This window comes from Labrus bergylta, chromosome 3 (assembly GCF_963930695.1).
Source record: "Labrus bergylta chromosome 3, fLabBer1.1, whole genome shotgun sequence".
In the NCBI taxonomy this organism is placed as follows: domain Eukaryota; kingdom Metazoa; phylum Chordata; class Actinopteri; order Labriformes; family Labridae; genus Labrus; species Labrus bergylta.
The window spans coordinates 22621262-22638587 of NC_089197.1; the positions used below are offsets into that span (position 1 = coordinate 22621262).

Below are 17326 nucleotides of genomic sequence, written 5' to 3' on the forward strand. Positions count from 1 at the left end.
ACTTTAATTTCTTTATTTCCTGTCTAATATCTAAAAGAGGCTCAGTGAAATTCTTCCCTGTTCCTTAGATGTCTTCTGATGAAAAAGGTCTGTTCAAGTGCACGAGTTAAAAATTCATTGAGAGCATGTGTTTAGTCACTCACACTGTGTCCTACATGAATAATGAATGGTCACTGTCGTAGTTTAAGGGCCCACCTGAGCAGACATGTGAGAATTATGTCTAGGCCAAAGCAAGCACACAGAGAAGCAAGCACACAGAGAAGCAACCACACAGCTTCAAAAACTATGAAGAACAGAGAAACTTAACCAGCAATTGGGGCCTTTAATCATCTTTAAAGACATAAAAAAGAAATTAGGATATATGCATTTAGAGATACTGACATTTCCTTGCCAATGATTCTGCTGCAGCCATCATATCTGCATAAACAAAATAAATATACATTGAGCTGGTAACATCTGGAAACACCACACTGATAAATGTAAAGTCCAAGATTTGTTTCAGTCTTCATACTTTGTCTCACGCACTTTCTTTCTGTTTCCCACTCTGTGAAAACCTCGACATGAGCACATAATAAAATCAAGTTCTTCTACAGGGAGTTAGTCTGGATTTGCTAAATCAGTTTTTTTGTTTATTTTAATGTGTTTACAATTAATTTCCTGTTTTAAGTTTCTAGTGCTTCCTGTTTTATTTTCTCATTTGTATCAAGTAACTCTTTTCCCTGTGTGCATTTCCCCAGTCTTTTCTTAAGTGTTTCCTGTTTTAACTTTGTAGTTCTAGTCCCCAGTGTTTCTTGTCTTGTCTTACTTCCTCCCTTTGTCTGGTTTCCCTCCATTTTTAAATGCCCTTGTCTTCAACTCAATACATGTTGTATTGCAATAGTTTAGAATCCCAATATAAATCGAATCGGGAACCAAGAATCGTGATAAAATTGAATCGCCACAAGGCACATCGTCCCAGCTCTAATGAGTAGTGTAAAACATTAGAGTATTTTAACTAGTGCTGGAACCAAGACAAATCTCTTGGTGTGCCATCTCTGTCTATATCATCCATTAATTGATTATTTATTTGGTCAGGAAAAAAGTTAATCAGTGTTTCCCAAAGCTAAATAATCCATCTTCCAATGTCTTGCTTTCTCTGTTTTCCTAAGATATTTATCACAAGAGAAGGTGGAAGCTAACAATCCAGATGTATAAAGTTTTCTCTTAAATGTTGCTCAAATTGATCAATTGAGACTTATCCTGAATGCCCTACTGAAAACAACCAGCAGATTTATTTATTCTCTAGCAGATCAAGCAGAAACACTGTGACAGAAGTCAATCACCACTTTTGAAGCTAATGGTTGGAGTTTTATGTCAAAAGAGACCAATCCCTGTAGCTCCATAATGAATCAACACCTACAAAAGCTGAATCTCAAGAAAAGTTTCAGGAGACTGTATATTTATGATGCTGAAGTAAAGTAGAACAAAGTGATATATCAAGCAGATCAGACTGCTTGGTTGGCCAAAGCCAGCTGGCTGAATTAGCAGGATAAAATATTCCCGTATCATGCAGTGACACAATCTCAGATGCACAATTAATGAGTCACAGAGTGAAAGGGTCATTGTAATAATGTGGACTTACAAATGAAAGTAACACAATCATAACAAGTTGTTTAATTGTCGCTTCAATAATTTAAGTATTAAAGTTGAGGAGCAAGCGTGAATCAAAGATGAATCGTATGTTTAGGCAACAAAAAGTAGAAAATGTTGCCTCCTCCAAGCTCACCATAAAGATCACAGTCTCACAGCAAAAGCAACATCATTTCATCATTAATAACTCCTGGGTCGGTTTCATTTTTCTGAGCAGGGCTGCACGGGACTGAGTCTGTTTGTCTTTCTGTGTCATAGGCCTTCTAATGAGTGTAAAGTGCTGTGATTGATGGGAAGCCAGAGTCATTATCTGCCTTAAAACAGAAAAGACGCAAAATACTAAATGTCAAAAGCATCATGAGTACAGTGATCTAATTACTGCAATCACCATCAATAAGATAACTGTTAGGATGCAGGCTGCCATCACACAGTATAGCCCATATGCAACACAAAATCAATGTCATGAGGGGGAAAAAAAATCATCAATTCTGATTAAAATATTCTGTGAAGCAGTTGATTAGCATAAAACTAAGATGTGTGAAGGTGTATGATTATAGATCATTTCACCACAGAAGAATCTATACTCATTCTAGCAATAGATAGTATCTTTACAGGGAACATATACAAACTGTTAACTGGATGTGAAACATGTCCTAATTCAATACAGACCCCTCTCTATGAAACAAACCTTTCTGTGAAGACTCATCACTTCTATATAGTTTTTCTTCATTTCTCTTTTTTGCAGACTTGTTGGGGGACATCTGCTATCGTGCGGTCAATACAGATACTTGAAGCACATTCAAGCTTAAATTGTGGCAGTGAAGAAGTTATCACGTAAGCCACTCCAGTTTTAACAACTAACAACTGTGAGCTCAAAATGCCTGAGGTCCGCTTTATTCAACCACTGAGAGAAGCTCTGAAGCAGGACATCCTTATAAATGTGCCTGAATCTGGCAAATCAAAACACAGTCTGATTCTATTACCGTCCCATCATGTGATTGATGGTCTGTGCCCAGTTTCTGCTAAATATAGCGCTTAGTATTGGAGTTCAGCTTTTGTTTAGCCCGATCCAAGTATCTAATACTTTAACTCTTTCAGTGTTGTTGTCAAACTCCGAGCGGCTGACCCATGTATTTTATAAGGTGGGCAGTGTTTATATCCATCCTGCCATAATATACACTGATAACTTATTACTGAATAAGCTCTGTCAGTGAAATTTACAATTCCATCTGTTTTCCTTTTGGTTTGGTCTCATGTTATGGTTAGACTCAGATCTAAGTCTCTGACTCAACTTTTTTATTCAGGGCACATTTGACCAATAATCTGCAGTCAACATTTCACTTCTTATGAGTATGGGCTTGTCTACAGTAATTTTAAATAGCATTCATAAATAGAATGGACCTACTTCCATTGTGTGGCTATATATACAACTGCAGTTCAGCGGTAAGGTTTGTTTATCTAACGCATCACATGGCTCATTCAGGCGGTGTATATTCATGTGATAAACGACATCAAAAACTATTTCCCATTGAGGAAGTTCAAATCTACTGAAAACTATGATGCACAATATTTGTTTTAAAAATTCACCTAACATAACAGCCACATAAAATAATGACTTTCACAGTCATTTTCAAGGTTCATTCATGCGATATCTGTGTAAACAAGCAAGCTGTTACAATGGTAACGACAATTGTGTGACATGGTAATAGCAACACAGTGCTCCGGTTTATACTAACTCCCAGATAGCTGCCCACACCCATTCATGTGTTGCATGATGCCAAAGCGTATCTGAGCTGCGCCGAGCTAAGCTCAAAGTTGCATTTGCTGTCCACGCGTGCCAGACGGAAGTAAAAAAATAAATAAAAATGGGGCGCAGCTAATGGAATGACTAAACAACATCAGGTGCAGAAATCCCAGTCAAGGAAAAGGCTAACATGCCTCTTTATTGATGAAGGGTCTGCAGTACAGCATAGTGTGGCGCTGGGTTAAGCCCCTTACTTAGATACTGTGAGAGGTAGTGACCTCAGCATCTCCAGGGATCAATTCAAAACCCTTGCCACCACAAAAACAGCCAATTAGTGAGCCTGCTCCACCGCCTCTCACATGCATTCCAAGAGCGTTTTTTTTTCCCCGAGAAAACAAATCCAGAGTCCTTGCTCCGAGAAAAACCAAGAAAGAGCATGAAAACAAGCACTCAACACAGGAAGAGAAAATGATGTAAATGTAGAAACCAAATGAATTTATCACACTCCAGCTTGTTTGTTCCCCCCCCCCCCCCCCCCCCCAAAAGGCACTGTTGTTTGTTACTATTGTTGTTCATGTGTCTGTGCTACATTCTGAAATGTGGTGACTTTACAATTTAACTGCTTTAACTTTCAGCTTTTTATGTTTATTCCTGTTGAATTCAATAAAAAGGAGTGAAGTGTATAAGGTCCTTTTCTGCTGACAATGTCATCATAAACTGACAACCACACTCTATCAATTATAAGGTCAACACTTGGCCTCTTTGGTAGCCTCTACTGTACACAAGCCTTTCTTTTCTTATATATGTTGTCATCATAAAAAGGACAACTCAGTTGATGCTTGCACCACCTTCTGTTTGACACTTAATGAAAGCTGGCTGGGTTAGAGGTTATGTGAGTGTCGAACCAGAATCAGAGAAAATAGGTAGTGTACCAAACCAGCCAAACATCAGTAACAACAGCAGAGAAACATAATAAAGCCACAAAACACAGAGGAAACAACTCGTCTTTCCTTGCCCTGAGCTCTACATCAATTTTGGCGTGTAAGCCTTGTCAGCGCTGACATTATTCAAAACAGCAAGAGCAAATGTTAATGAGCTCTTATTTGCATATTTATTTTTTTCTTTGTTGAAATGTCACTGATTATTACGTACTATGATGATTAATGCATCTGCTCATGCAGCCTGATGTGTAATTAGCTATTACGTGGAATGAATAGATCAATTAAAGGAGAGGGACCAGGATGAAGAGAAATCAAACCAGGAGGAACGCAGCAAAGACAAACAGAATCGCACATTAGAAGCTTGAGGGGAAAACAGATGAACTGCATTGCTTTTACATTAGGCTAGTATCAAATATCAATAAAAAAGGTGTGTGAATTCTCAGCTAGATCAAAGATGTTCCACGTTTTTATGGCACATCTTTAAGCCCTGAAGTATGACTTTGAAAATCAGGAGCTGCCCTTTACACACGCTAAACTGTTTATTTTTTGTGAAAATTAATCTCAGTGCGAGGAGATGTGGATCTCTTGATTGTATTTATCCCCTCCCAGGACAATCAGGTGCCATGGCTCGATCTATTTGGATTTTTCTAACTTGGGGTAAAAAAGGAAAAGAGGGGGAGGTGTAAAGGGAAAAATGTTTTCGCTTGGCCTTTGCCTTTTACCAAGCCCAACCATTCTCCTGCCAGCGCTTGTTATTCACAAACGAGAAAAAAATGCATTACTGCAGACCAGATGGGAACATTCCACATGACCAAACCAATCAATCACCTTGGTGAGACGCAGGTGTGACACAGCCGTGCAGCAACACACCATTTCACAGTCTATCAGGCACAAACACATGGTCACCAATCAATGGCACCCCGAGGACCGGTGAGGAGGGGTGCTTCTCCCCAGCCTCACTGGTTCATGGCTGATGACTTCATAATCACACATCCATTCTCTCGGAGGAGGAAGGCGATGAGCTCCCTAATAACATCTCCCACCATGTGAACACCAACACTGTAATGGATGCTGCTTGGGTGGGGATAGTAACACACTACTCCTGCATCCCAGTGAGCTCAGCCTCCATCCTCCACGTCTGGTTGAAAGAGGGCTGTCTTTACAGAGCAAGGGCAGGCTTAACAAGCTGAAGAAATATCTCCCTATTGGATATTGGAATCATGGAATCAGTGTGTGACTTCAAAGTGTGTGTAAATGTTTGCTATAAGATGCCAAACAACTGTTGAATAGCGTAACAACAGAGAGCTAAGGTGAAGGACAACGACGGATACACACATGGGTTAGGAATGCATGGTCCAGCTCCAACAACTGCTGGCATATTGCCTTACACAGAATACCCCTGTGGACCCAAACGGCACTAAAGTATGAGAACAAAAGCCACTTCAAAGACCAAAACAGCCCAAAAAAAGAATTTATCTTTTGAGGCCGTTCTTTGTGGGCATGACATTGTCTGTGGGACAAAATCTTGAGGGGTCATTTAAAAGAGTTGTGTTGATTTTAATTTAAAAAGAAAGTACCTTCCACCCCCGTATTCCTGCAGTGAAGAAAAAGTATCACAGAGCCATGTTTCTCTCTACACTTCCCACAGCTCATGCTCTTAGGACTGTGCCAGCTCAGGAGAAAATGTCAGGCATCGTCATGTGGGAGTAAAGGCGAAACAAATGTTTGCATTTTATTAACTAATTACAATGGACACAAGATGCCTGATAGAGCTGTTGTGATCATGGAAAAAGAAAACAGGGTCCAGGGCCTGGAGGGGTGAGAACAAGAATTAACCCGCAACTGTGGGCCAGGTTTGTCTGCAGCTCATCACAACATGAGTCAACCTTTGATGAATTCTAAATTAATTGCTTTAAGGAGGGCAACTTTAGAAAGTACACCTAAAGCGTTGCTTGGATGTGTTTAGAAGACTGATGTCCAATGTTCATGCATGTTTTTGAAGTGAAGTAACTTCATCTGAAGTAATAAAAAAACAACAAAGGAAGACGAGACAGAAGAGAGTAATAATCCATCTGTGTCCAACATGCGTTCATGCTTTACTTGAATTCTCTGGATGGACTTAGAAAATTAGACCTGAAATGGATTCACTGGAACACATGCAAACAAACCACAACTTCATCCATACTTTGTATTTAGCTTTTACCCATCTCCTTAAACGTAAACTTGCATACCCTTCTGTACGTTATGCTAGTGCTCGTCTGTCCTTCCACTAACTGTGCATGTTGGAGAGACAAAATGATTTCCTCTTGATATAAAAAAAACCACACGGCTCCATCTTCAGATTTTGTACAGAGGGGCTATGGATGTGTGCAGAGTTACACACAGTGTCAAGTTAGATTATGGAAACAGTGCTATTTGTCCAAGATCAAAAACACCTTTAAGTTAGAGAACATCAGTGGATTCAAGCAGAACTAAAGACAGAACCAAAACTGCTTCAAAGTGAAACAAACTGTACAGTACATACAAATAAAAATGTTTCCAGTTATCCAATGTTGTACTAAACAAAATATTCACAAGTGTTTGGGTTCTTTTTAAACAGAAAGTGAAGATTCAAGGCTGAAAATGCTAAGAGTGAATTCTTCCCTTTCTTCTGTGTATTTCAAAGCTTCAAAGGGAAAATATATTCTGTCAGCCATGGCAGCTGAGGTCAGCAGTCTTTAATTGTTCCACTAACTTTCATTCTTCTGAATGAATCATTTCCCTTTAAGCGTTGTGCTTGCACTTAACAATCGCCAATATTCTTGGCGTCAGCTACAGGAAGTATGAGGTGAGAGAATTAAGAGAAAGAGGGGATGGAGGAAAGAAAGAACGGTGAATGATGGTTGAAAAAAAAAAGGGAAAGGGATGTGGGATATGCAAGAATAAGGCCATCAAGCACATCGCCTCCTAGCAACAGAATATGTATTTATCTGAACTTTATAGTCTTTTAAGCAGAAAGTAAAGCTTTTATCTGCTGACACACGTAGATAATCAAATTCAAGTATTAAAGGTCAGTACAACAAAACTGCCTGCTCTTAACCTTGTAAATCACATATGTAACAAGCCGCTTCTCTTATAACACCAAGCTACTGTACATGTTGACACCTTTGTGGTAATTGTAAATATAATTATGGCGCTCTGACCCCTGAAGCTGCTTTACAACAGACTTGTTATGTCATCACACCTTCCCCATGTGCTGGCTCTCCCCTTCTCCTTGGATAGGCAGCCCTCCAGGCCTACTGAGACTACAGCTGATCCTCTGCAGCTGGCCAGCCTTGCCAGTCCCATGCTGGGGGCTGGGGCCAAAGGAGGGCATGGCCAGGGCCAAGACCGGCTGAGATAAGGATGAGGGGGTGAGGAGGGGCTGGGTAGCAAGGGGAGAGGTGGGCGGCATGGGGATGAAGAAAGGGGATTTGCACCCTTTCAGTTCGTCTACAGCTCTTCATGCTCCACTGACCGCGGTAATAGATAAGCACACCCTGCAGCTCTGCATAATGACCAGCTACATCCACTAAACGATACTCCTGCACATCTCTGTGTTGCTCGCTCTCTTTTCTGTGTTCCTTTCTTGCATACAGGAGATGTGTATGTATTGCAAAAGACTGCTTGGCATGGGAAAATAGTTTATTCAGCTCTTACTGTTTAAGTCTGCAGTATATTCTCAGATCATAGACTGTATATGTGTGTGACGGATGAGGAGCAGCATTGGCAGCACCTGTGACCCATGCTGCAGTGGAGACTTTGTGCACACCTGAGCAGCACCTGGCCACAATCACAGACCAGGTCTGAGGAGGGTCTCTCCTGGGAAGGAGCATTAGCACATGACACCTGCCCCTGTAAAAACACTCTGGGGCTGCCAGTGTGACGTGGGATATGACACTTCAAGTGACAGAAGGAAAGTGAAAAGAGATGCAATATGCAGCATGTGTTTGGTACTTTTTGTATCTTAAAGAATGCGACGTCATCAAAACAATGCTACAATGTAATCTTACGGTGTAAAAGAAACAATAGCAAGAGATTGAGAATCATCATTATAATAAAAAAAAGGTATTGTTGCAACCTGTGGCTACCATTTGAGCAACAAGCAAACATTAAACAGGGACTCGTGAAAGCCGAAATGACATCATCACCATCACTCATAGTTGTCACATGCTGGACTGTGTGAGACACAAATGTGATTGTACAAAAAATCTTTTTCAGGGCGACCCTTCATGAGATTTAGCTCTGAGGTAAATTAGATTGGGGTAACCCATAAAAATAGTCAATATTGCATCACTATACAACACAGTATTTGGAGCTGACGTTCTGAGCAGGTATTTTCTTATACTCCCTGAATAATTCACTACACAGCAACTTTACCCGACTGAATCTAGGGGTCAAAGCTTTCAGCCACAGCTTATGAAATCCTGCTGCAGTTAAAGGTGATGCAAAAGAAAAGGAAAAAAATGGGATACAACACAAACAGTAACCTATCACACGTAGTGACTGTAGTCACATTGAAGTCACCTCACATGTGGCTGAATGTGTGCATTGATGACGGCTCTAAGCTGATTAGTTATTATGCAGAGCTAAAGCTGCATGAGTAATAAGTATGAAGCATACCAGAGTAACGTGAGCATGAAATAACAACTCAGCAGTAAGTGATATCACGGCATCAGGCACATGGCTGCAAATAAACTGAAGCAGAAGCAGTTATGACAACAGTCCGGTTTATGACCCATACGACTGGGTCATAAACCGGCTTGTTTAAAGATAAGTTTTGTCCCCTCTGCAATGACGGCACTTAATAAACCAGCTCAGAGCCCCTGATATAAAGATCCAGCCTCAACATCCATCCAACCAGCCATACCCTGTACATTCTCTGTTTGATGTTATATGTTATGTTATCAGTCGACTCCCTAGTGGAAAATATCATCTGAATCTGTGAATCTGAATATCAGATTTGGGACAATAAAGCTATCTAACTATGAAAGGAGCACACACTGTGACTAATGACAGCTGTGAAAAGCTTTATCCACCCTCTTTGGCTAACTAGCAAATTTAAAGCTTCATCTGAGGTTAAGCTTGAGATTCCACACTAAGTGGAAAACAATTCCAGTCTATTAAGCAAACATGGACAAAAAAGGCAAACATTAAGCAGCGTACACAGCACACAAGGACATGCAGTCGCAGTACAGCGTGAAATAAAGGAGCAGAGTGCAGCTCTTTCAGTTGTAGCTCATCGCCTGTGGTAATTGCCCAGATTGCTTGAAATCAACGTCCCCCACAGGCTTCCCCTCATCGGGCTGACACCACCAGGAAATATCTAAGCAGGTAATTAGATCTAACTATTTCATGTCAGGGCTGTGAACTGTTGGTAATCCCTGTGGCTAAACAATTATAACAACTGGGTGAGAAACAAGCCCACAATATAATATCTCCATTCAGGCATTGGAAAAAAAAACAGAATAAGATTCAGGGGATAATAACCGTCATCAGCGGCACATGAACACTTGGGAATGGCATGTGTGTACTTCTTTTAAAGTGATATCCTGGAGCAGGATGAGGATAGGACCTTTGTCTTTTTGTTTAGAGTCCAACTAAATCACAATTGTAAGGCATGAGTAAATGCCACATCATCAGAAACATAAGGAGAAGTTAAATAGCCAGCTAAGCAGGAATATGCAACTATTACATAGACACATAAGAGAAATTAACATAAGGCCTGATAATGATGCTGTTAAAGATATATAACTGTGCCAATATCATTTAAGCTGTTGCTAACAGGTTTATTAAGTCAGTAATATTTCGAAAGTATAGAGCAAAAGCTGTGGCCCTGATTAAATATATAACACTGCCCCTTCACACCATCATTTCCCCCCAATGTGAAGCAGATTTTCTGAACTTAAGTGACAGCCATAAGACTAGGACAAGTTTTGTGTGTCTAGGATGCACACTGATGTGGCCTTTTTCCACCTCAGAAACATCGCCCACCTCCGCCCATCCCTCTCATTTTCAGCTGTCGAGACCCTCACCCACGCATTCATCACCTCCAGATTAGACTACTGCAACAGTCTCCTCTACGGATCACCATCACATTCACTCAAGAACCTCCAATACATCCAGAACTCTGCTGCTCGTCTCCTCACACACTCCTACACCAGAGACGTTCACCCATCACCCCCGTTCTTCATGACCTCCACTGGCTCCCCATCCCCCAGTGTATCAACTTCAAGCTCCTCATCCTCACCTACAAAGCCCTTCACAACCTGGCTCCCCCCTACCTGTCTCACCTCCTCCAACTATCGGTCCTGGGGGGACAGGGCTTTCTCCATTGCTGCTCCCACCCTCTGGAACTCACTCCCAAATAACATCCGAGACTCCCCCCACACTCACCTCCTTCAAGAAATCCCTCAAAACTCACCTCTTCATCACTGCCTACAACCACTAAGTCCCACACTCCCCCCCCCCCCAACATTACTTCTTTGTTGTACTGTCCTCGTCGTTTTTTATTTTGTTTTCTTGTTTTATGTTTTTGTCAAAACGTCTTTGAGTTTTCAGAAAAGCGCTGTATAAAACTAATGTATTATCATTATTATTATTATGATGATGCAGGACTGTGTAACTCTTTGTGGTGTCACTCACATGGCTAAGACTAAAAACACTGTCTGTCGTTTAGCATAAACAAAAACAATATGGCCACCACCTGTGGGGCAGCGTGTATGTAGACGTGCGAGTTAGTAAGAGGATTGTAGCACAGCAGAGGTGGAGCTAAGATGCACGTGGAGTCCAGAACAGCTGATCCAAAGTCTTCCCAAACATGGGAGCCGTGTCCCCGGGGAGAACAGTGTCACCGTTAAGCAGTGAATTGGCTCCGCCCCCATTCTTCAGACTTCAGACCACTTCTGCAGTGACACTGGAATAAGAGCGTACCGCCAGCTTGGAGGGAAACAGTCTACTCTAAACAACTGTTTAACCTCTCCTCTCTCATTGCTTCTGATCCATTAAACATGAGCATGCCTTTTTCTAAACAAAATGCACATTTATAAAAACTGACAGTTTAAATCTTTGCAATACACAAAACTGCAGAACACCCAAAATACGCTGTATAATACAAACAGTCATAACTGGTTGAAAACTGCACAGTCATCAATAAGTTATTTTCTAAGCATGCATCTTTATCTGTCAGTTCAGTTGTTGAGCAGAGGCTGAGATTAAAAGCAGAGCAGAAACCAATTGTTCTGATAGTTAATCAAGTAAAAAACAATCAACATGGTCAGTCCACTAAATATTATTAATGATTTGTCTTTAGTTATTACTGTTATTTTGGCTGTTTGTGGGCTCAGGTTAGAGGCTGCAGCAGATCATTCAGAAAGGTTTCAGACATTCACAGTAGAGTGAACAGTGAATTTAACATGGAGTCATCTGTTGTTCCACATTAAATCTGAGGGCGGGCCCTCAATTCTTTTTTTATCTTCATTTGCCATAAATCCTTGAATTAAAGTATATGAATTATTCAAGATAGTTTGACAAGCAGCAGGAGATGATTGGCTTAACTAAAATGAAGACTTTATGTTTTTAGTAACTGCTTAAAAAAGCTTCAGTCATTTGTTTTTAAAATAACATTTCTATTCAGTGTTAAGTTTTCTTTAACAAGGTAGATTTAATAAAGCAACGTATAAGGACAAGCATGATTTGACAAAGTAAAAGGTAGAGTGGAGGTACATTAATTCTAAAAAAACACTATAATTAATCTACAATAAATGTAAAATGTTCAATTCCTAGATAAAAAGTATTTTATCCAACAGCCTGTATAACCCCACATCTAAAATTCACCAGCCTGCTGCCAGAGGAAGTAGCTGAGGGCGGTTTTGATGTCTAGGAGACAGCTTCTTATGATGGAAAGCTATACTGATGGCGTGACTTCTAGCCTGGGGGAGGGTCATCACAGGAGGAAGAAGAAGAAGGAGATTCAGAAAGGGGAGGGGGATTAACGGGGGAATAAACACAGCAGGAGATGGGGGAAAAAATAGCCCTGTAGCCCTGCGAGCCTTTCAGTACTGCTACCTCAAGATGCATGATGTGTCTTAACCCCAGTCAAGCAATTTTCTAACAGGCAGTCTATCCACAACGGAGGGGCATGTACTTACCCATTATGTTGGAGTTCATAAAAGGTGTTGGGGACAATCCTTCATTGGTCACTAATCGTCTGTCACTCAGATGATCGCCGTAATGAGGGCTGTCAGCAAAACCCTGGGGGTAGAGATCAGAATATTAAGCACATTATGTGGCAACTTCGCTAATTGAGCGATACGACAAACCACTAATTAGTGAGAGGGCAGCATCACTGGTCTGTTAAGGCTGAGAGACTGATCTCTTTCTTCTGTAAAATCATAGATAAACGCTTTGAAGAAGATATACAGATCTTTACACCTCTGCTGTAATTCAACTGATGGTTCAAATAACAATACATTTTAACTGTGTTGGTTGTATTACAATAACTCAGTTTATTTGTTTGTTTTTAAGACACAATAATGTGTTTCAAACTGTTTATTTTTTGCTTTATCAAAGATCATTCATGATCACAAACTGAGTCTTTAAGCCCCTGTTAAAGACTCACATTTCCTCTTTGTTTTGAACCTTTATATTTTCCTATGTTTTGATACAGTGCTTTTGATTATTCACACTTTGACGCTGTTCTTTTTTGCTGCTGTAATACAACAGTTGTTGGTGGAAGCCTCAATATTTATCATTGATGTGTAGGCTACAGTCTCAAAAGATGGAACACGTTGATTTTTCAACAACTTAAAAATGATGGTAACTGGCATTTAAGAGAGTATGGGACCCAAAATCGGTATTGGTATTTCCAAACATCTCTTTATATACATTTTAATATTTATTTAACAATATTGTGATTTACTTTCTTTATTAGATCAAACCCCTGACCTTTAGTTGAGAGACGTCCGACTCTACCACTGAGCCACAGAAGCCCAAGCTTACATCACTTGGTATTCTCAGGCGGTCTCCAAGTACCCATCCAAGTACTGAGCAGGCCCAACACTTCTTAGCTTCTGAGATCAGACGAGATTGGGCATGTTCAGGGTGGTAAGGCCAAGTAGGCTAAACCATCTAATATTTATTAAATTGCAAGCAGGATTTTTCGGCAAACTTTTAGAGACCATTATGAAAACGAAAACCTCTGAACCTTTGACTTTATTCCTTGTATAACATTATTTATAGAGCAAACAAAAGTCTTAATCTATGTATTTCTTTGTTTTCAAGTTATTCTTTAATCTATCATAGAATCTGTGTGATAACAGGTTTATAGACCCACCTACAGTTCATGAGAAGGTGTTGTTACAAAGAGGCGGGAGAAACAGAGAGTTGCAATCCTACATCATTCCCAGGTACCTGCAGCTTAAAAAAATTGCCTCTTTCTCCTGCAGCTTAACAGTACCGTTTCACGACAGTTATCAGCTTCAGGGCTTAGGTCTAAATATCGGTCACAGTATGGTTTTGAAAACTCCAGGTCCCATGTAATAAAAGATACTCGGTTACAGTGCTAATCCCAAACCATGTGAAAATCCTCCTGTGCTCTAGTCAAACACATCTTCCCAAACTATATTAACTCCCAGCAGAGGGGCCGAGCCGCTCTGGGCTTGCATTTCTATAGAGCTATTTCATACCCTCATACCCTTTGCATTCAACTTACAGTAAAATAGTAAATCTTATTACCCATCTTTTTTTTTCAGTGAGTGGATGGTGATGGAGTAATTTCAAAGGCAGTGGAGTGTTGTGCTGTGTCGAGGGAATCCTCCGAGATTCCCTATTGTGCTGCTGCCAGGCCGCACACACTGTTAATCACACCATGAACAGACTCAACAACAACTACAGCCCTGTGAGAGGCTCGAGCAACACAACACACAAAGGCTCACAAACACACACGGCTCATGTAAGCTCGCAAAAAAACTGTTCCTCTCTTCTGCAGCAAAACAAGAAACATATTTTAACTTATTGACTTTCACTTTTTTGCTTTCTTTTGCGATGGATTTAAAGACTTATCTCATATTAGTGACCAGCTTGGCTGCTCCGAATCACAGGTAAGAGGGCTAGTCTGGTACTGACAAAGACAATAAACAAAGACAATAAAAAAATCAGCCAACAACACCTCTTTATTTTTTTATTGAGATAAAGATTTGAGATTGATTTACAATTCACTTAGCAGATTTAGCCTTTAGAAGATGGCATGTTAAAAAAAACAGGGTTAGGGTTATATTCAGTGCTTTTGTCTCTTTGCTCAATTGAGCAGGGAAAAATGCACATGAACTAAAGGACATTTTACATCTCAGTTGCTCACTGTCTGTTTCTTGGCTGGGATCTGTAACTTCTTGGAGTCTCCACTTGTTGCCTGGTAACTGCTTTCAGAAAAGACTTAGTCTAGCAAATAACCCTATTTGAAAAAGTGAATTGTTTGGCACTTCATATTTATTAGTAACAAATGTTTAAAGTGCTAAAGAGTGAGCTGTAGACCTGTTTTACCCTGTTTTTCTCTTAGTCCCGGCTGAAGCCTTACATTCAGGATACATCCCCTATCTGTCTGACAAAATCTCAAAATGCAGAACAAATCTTTAAACTAAAAAGCAATCAGGGTGCGGTCACACTGGCCATCTGTACCGTGCCGTACTCAAGCATGACTGGCCTCTCGCTGCGCCATTCCTACGCTGGCCGGCATCGCCCGCGGTCACACTGGCCAGGACTAACTGTGCCTAAAAGCACGATTACCTCTTGTACATAACGTCGTAATACATCACATGCACGCTTTATGTTATTATGAAGCGTGCTCAGTTTACACACAGGCGGACTCGGGACGCACAGTCGAGTCCGCGTCTGCACATCGGAGAACAACACAGAGAGCATGACAGCTACTTTACTGACTTTGCAGCTTATTTTAAGCCATTTTTATCAGACACAGCCATACATTTAAAAAATAAAATTGACGCACGGCCCATTCCGCGGCCGCACATCGGAGAACAACACAGAGAACATGCCAGCTACTTGTGGTTTATATTGAGTCATTTTAGTCAGATACAGCCATGAAACTCTGGATTTCTCCATAATGTAGGCTGTCAGTGTTGTGTACCCTCGTGCTTGTGCTCGTGCACGAACTAGACTTTAGGGTTGAAGCATGCTTGGGCACGGTACGGATGGCCAGTTGTTGAAGACTTGACACTAAATTATTATGCCTTCCACTGTTGGCTCCTTTAGTTTTGTTAAAGCATCAATCAGAACCCTCCTCATCTCAAACAATCGTGGCCTACATCTATGTGAGACACTAACACACACCGTCATCGCTGCCACAGGGCTACAACGCCTCTACTGGCTAAATAACAGTGAGATCACTGTGGCAACAAGCAGGCCAGAGCTCACACTTTGTCCCCTAATCACTCTTCACAGCATTTAAAAAGTCATCTCCTCTGCACTCTGAGCAGCATCCCAGGTGAGTGAATGGCTGCATGTGGCAGCTCGGGAAGTGATGATATGGTCATGATGGATGCACGTGGGGTCGAGTATCAAGTCAGGGCAAGGCACTGGGGAAGTGGGGGTTTTCGTGCTGTGGTGGTGGGCACAGCCCCGGCTGTCAGACCGCCAGCCTACAGCCACAGCTGTCCAGGATACAGCGGCTGGCTGGTAGCCAAGGTCAGCACGGCGGGGCTCGAGACTGTTCACAGTCGAGTGATCACACACTCGTAGCTCAGCAGCTCAAACAAGCTCAGGGACAAGACTGAACTCCCTCCTTAACTGACTGAAGGAGAAAGCACTGAGCAGGTCATCTGAGAGCACAGGAGGGAAAGTGAAAAACAGTGATTTTGCAAATTTTTTCGAGAATAGCTCTTGTTTCAAAATTGATTATTTAATTTGAATTTAACTAAGAGACAGGCTTTGATTACTTCTGTATTAGTCATTGATGTTTACTGTATTGTTTATAAATTGTTACTTTATTCTTCCCACATGTTGAATGATCATATTCTTAATCAAACACATCTTTATTTGTTATTTCATGGGAATAACCTATAGATTGACACCCATAGAATGCTACTCCTTTACTCTCCGAGTCTATAAGAACAACTGCAGACGTTGAAAAGGACTCACTGAAGACAGCTGAAGTTCATCAGAAATACCACTCACTTCTTATATGGAACATATAGTATATCATATTTTACCTGCTACATACCGTATATCAGGTCTGTATCAGTATGATGCGTGTACAGCGGCATGTGTTTGAGGAGCGAGGATGTGATTGTTTGCGTCCACGCTTTATGGAGGTGCGAACAGCTGTCTGCTGGCTGATGCTGTGCCTTGCAATGTCAGAAACACTCATTTATATGCACCTGGAGCGGAGATATCTCAAGCGTCTCTGTCTTATAATTCAAATCAAGCTGCCCATGTTACCATAGCCTGTAGATGTACATTCGGGAAGGGCACCGAGAAATAAACAAAGCAACGCGGCTCGAGTGGCTCTGACATTTAACTGAATTCTAATAGAAAGTGACAGGAGATTGACATTAAATGAAATTCATACAGGGCATCTAGAACAACCAACGTGTGAGGGACAAACAAACAGTAGAGAGAGCTGTTCACACTCGCTCACACAAACAGTGAAATGTTCTCACTTAACCAATGCATTAGACATACACTTAAACATGCACTATTCCTTCCAAGGTTTTCAAGATGTAACTGTTTTGCATAACAATTAGCAACTGACGTTAAATTTAGGCCATGTGCATCATGTCCATCTGCAAACCCTGTTCAAGGTTTGCAGATGGACATAGCATGGTAGGGTCAACATTAACTAGTGCAGTCAAAAATGCGATTCATTGCGATTAACTATCTTAATGTAGCGATTAAGTGTGATAAAAAAAATTAACAGTTTGAAAGCCCTAATAATTAGCTCTATCTAGTGCAATAAATGTATCGCACATCGAGTCAACAAAAT

At 40.9% G+C, this 17326-nt stretch overlaps 1 protein-coding gene across 5 annotated transcripts in view; it reads right to left on the bottom strand.

The window, feature by feature from the left end:
* tcf12 (transcription factor 12) overlaps window positions 1-17326 on the bottom strand; it is a 67548-nt gene that overhangs the window by 36559 nt on the left and 13663 nt on the right. For all 5 annotated transcript variants that reach the window (XM_065952980.1, XM_065952977.1, XM_065952979.1 and 2 more), the window contains exon 5: window positions 12483-12585. In XM_065952980.1, coding sequence (XP_065809052.1) covers window positions 12483-12585 — 103 coding nt within the window. The remainder of the gene's footprint in view (window positions 1-12482; window positions 12586-17326) is intronic.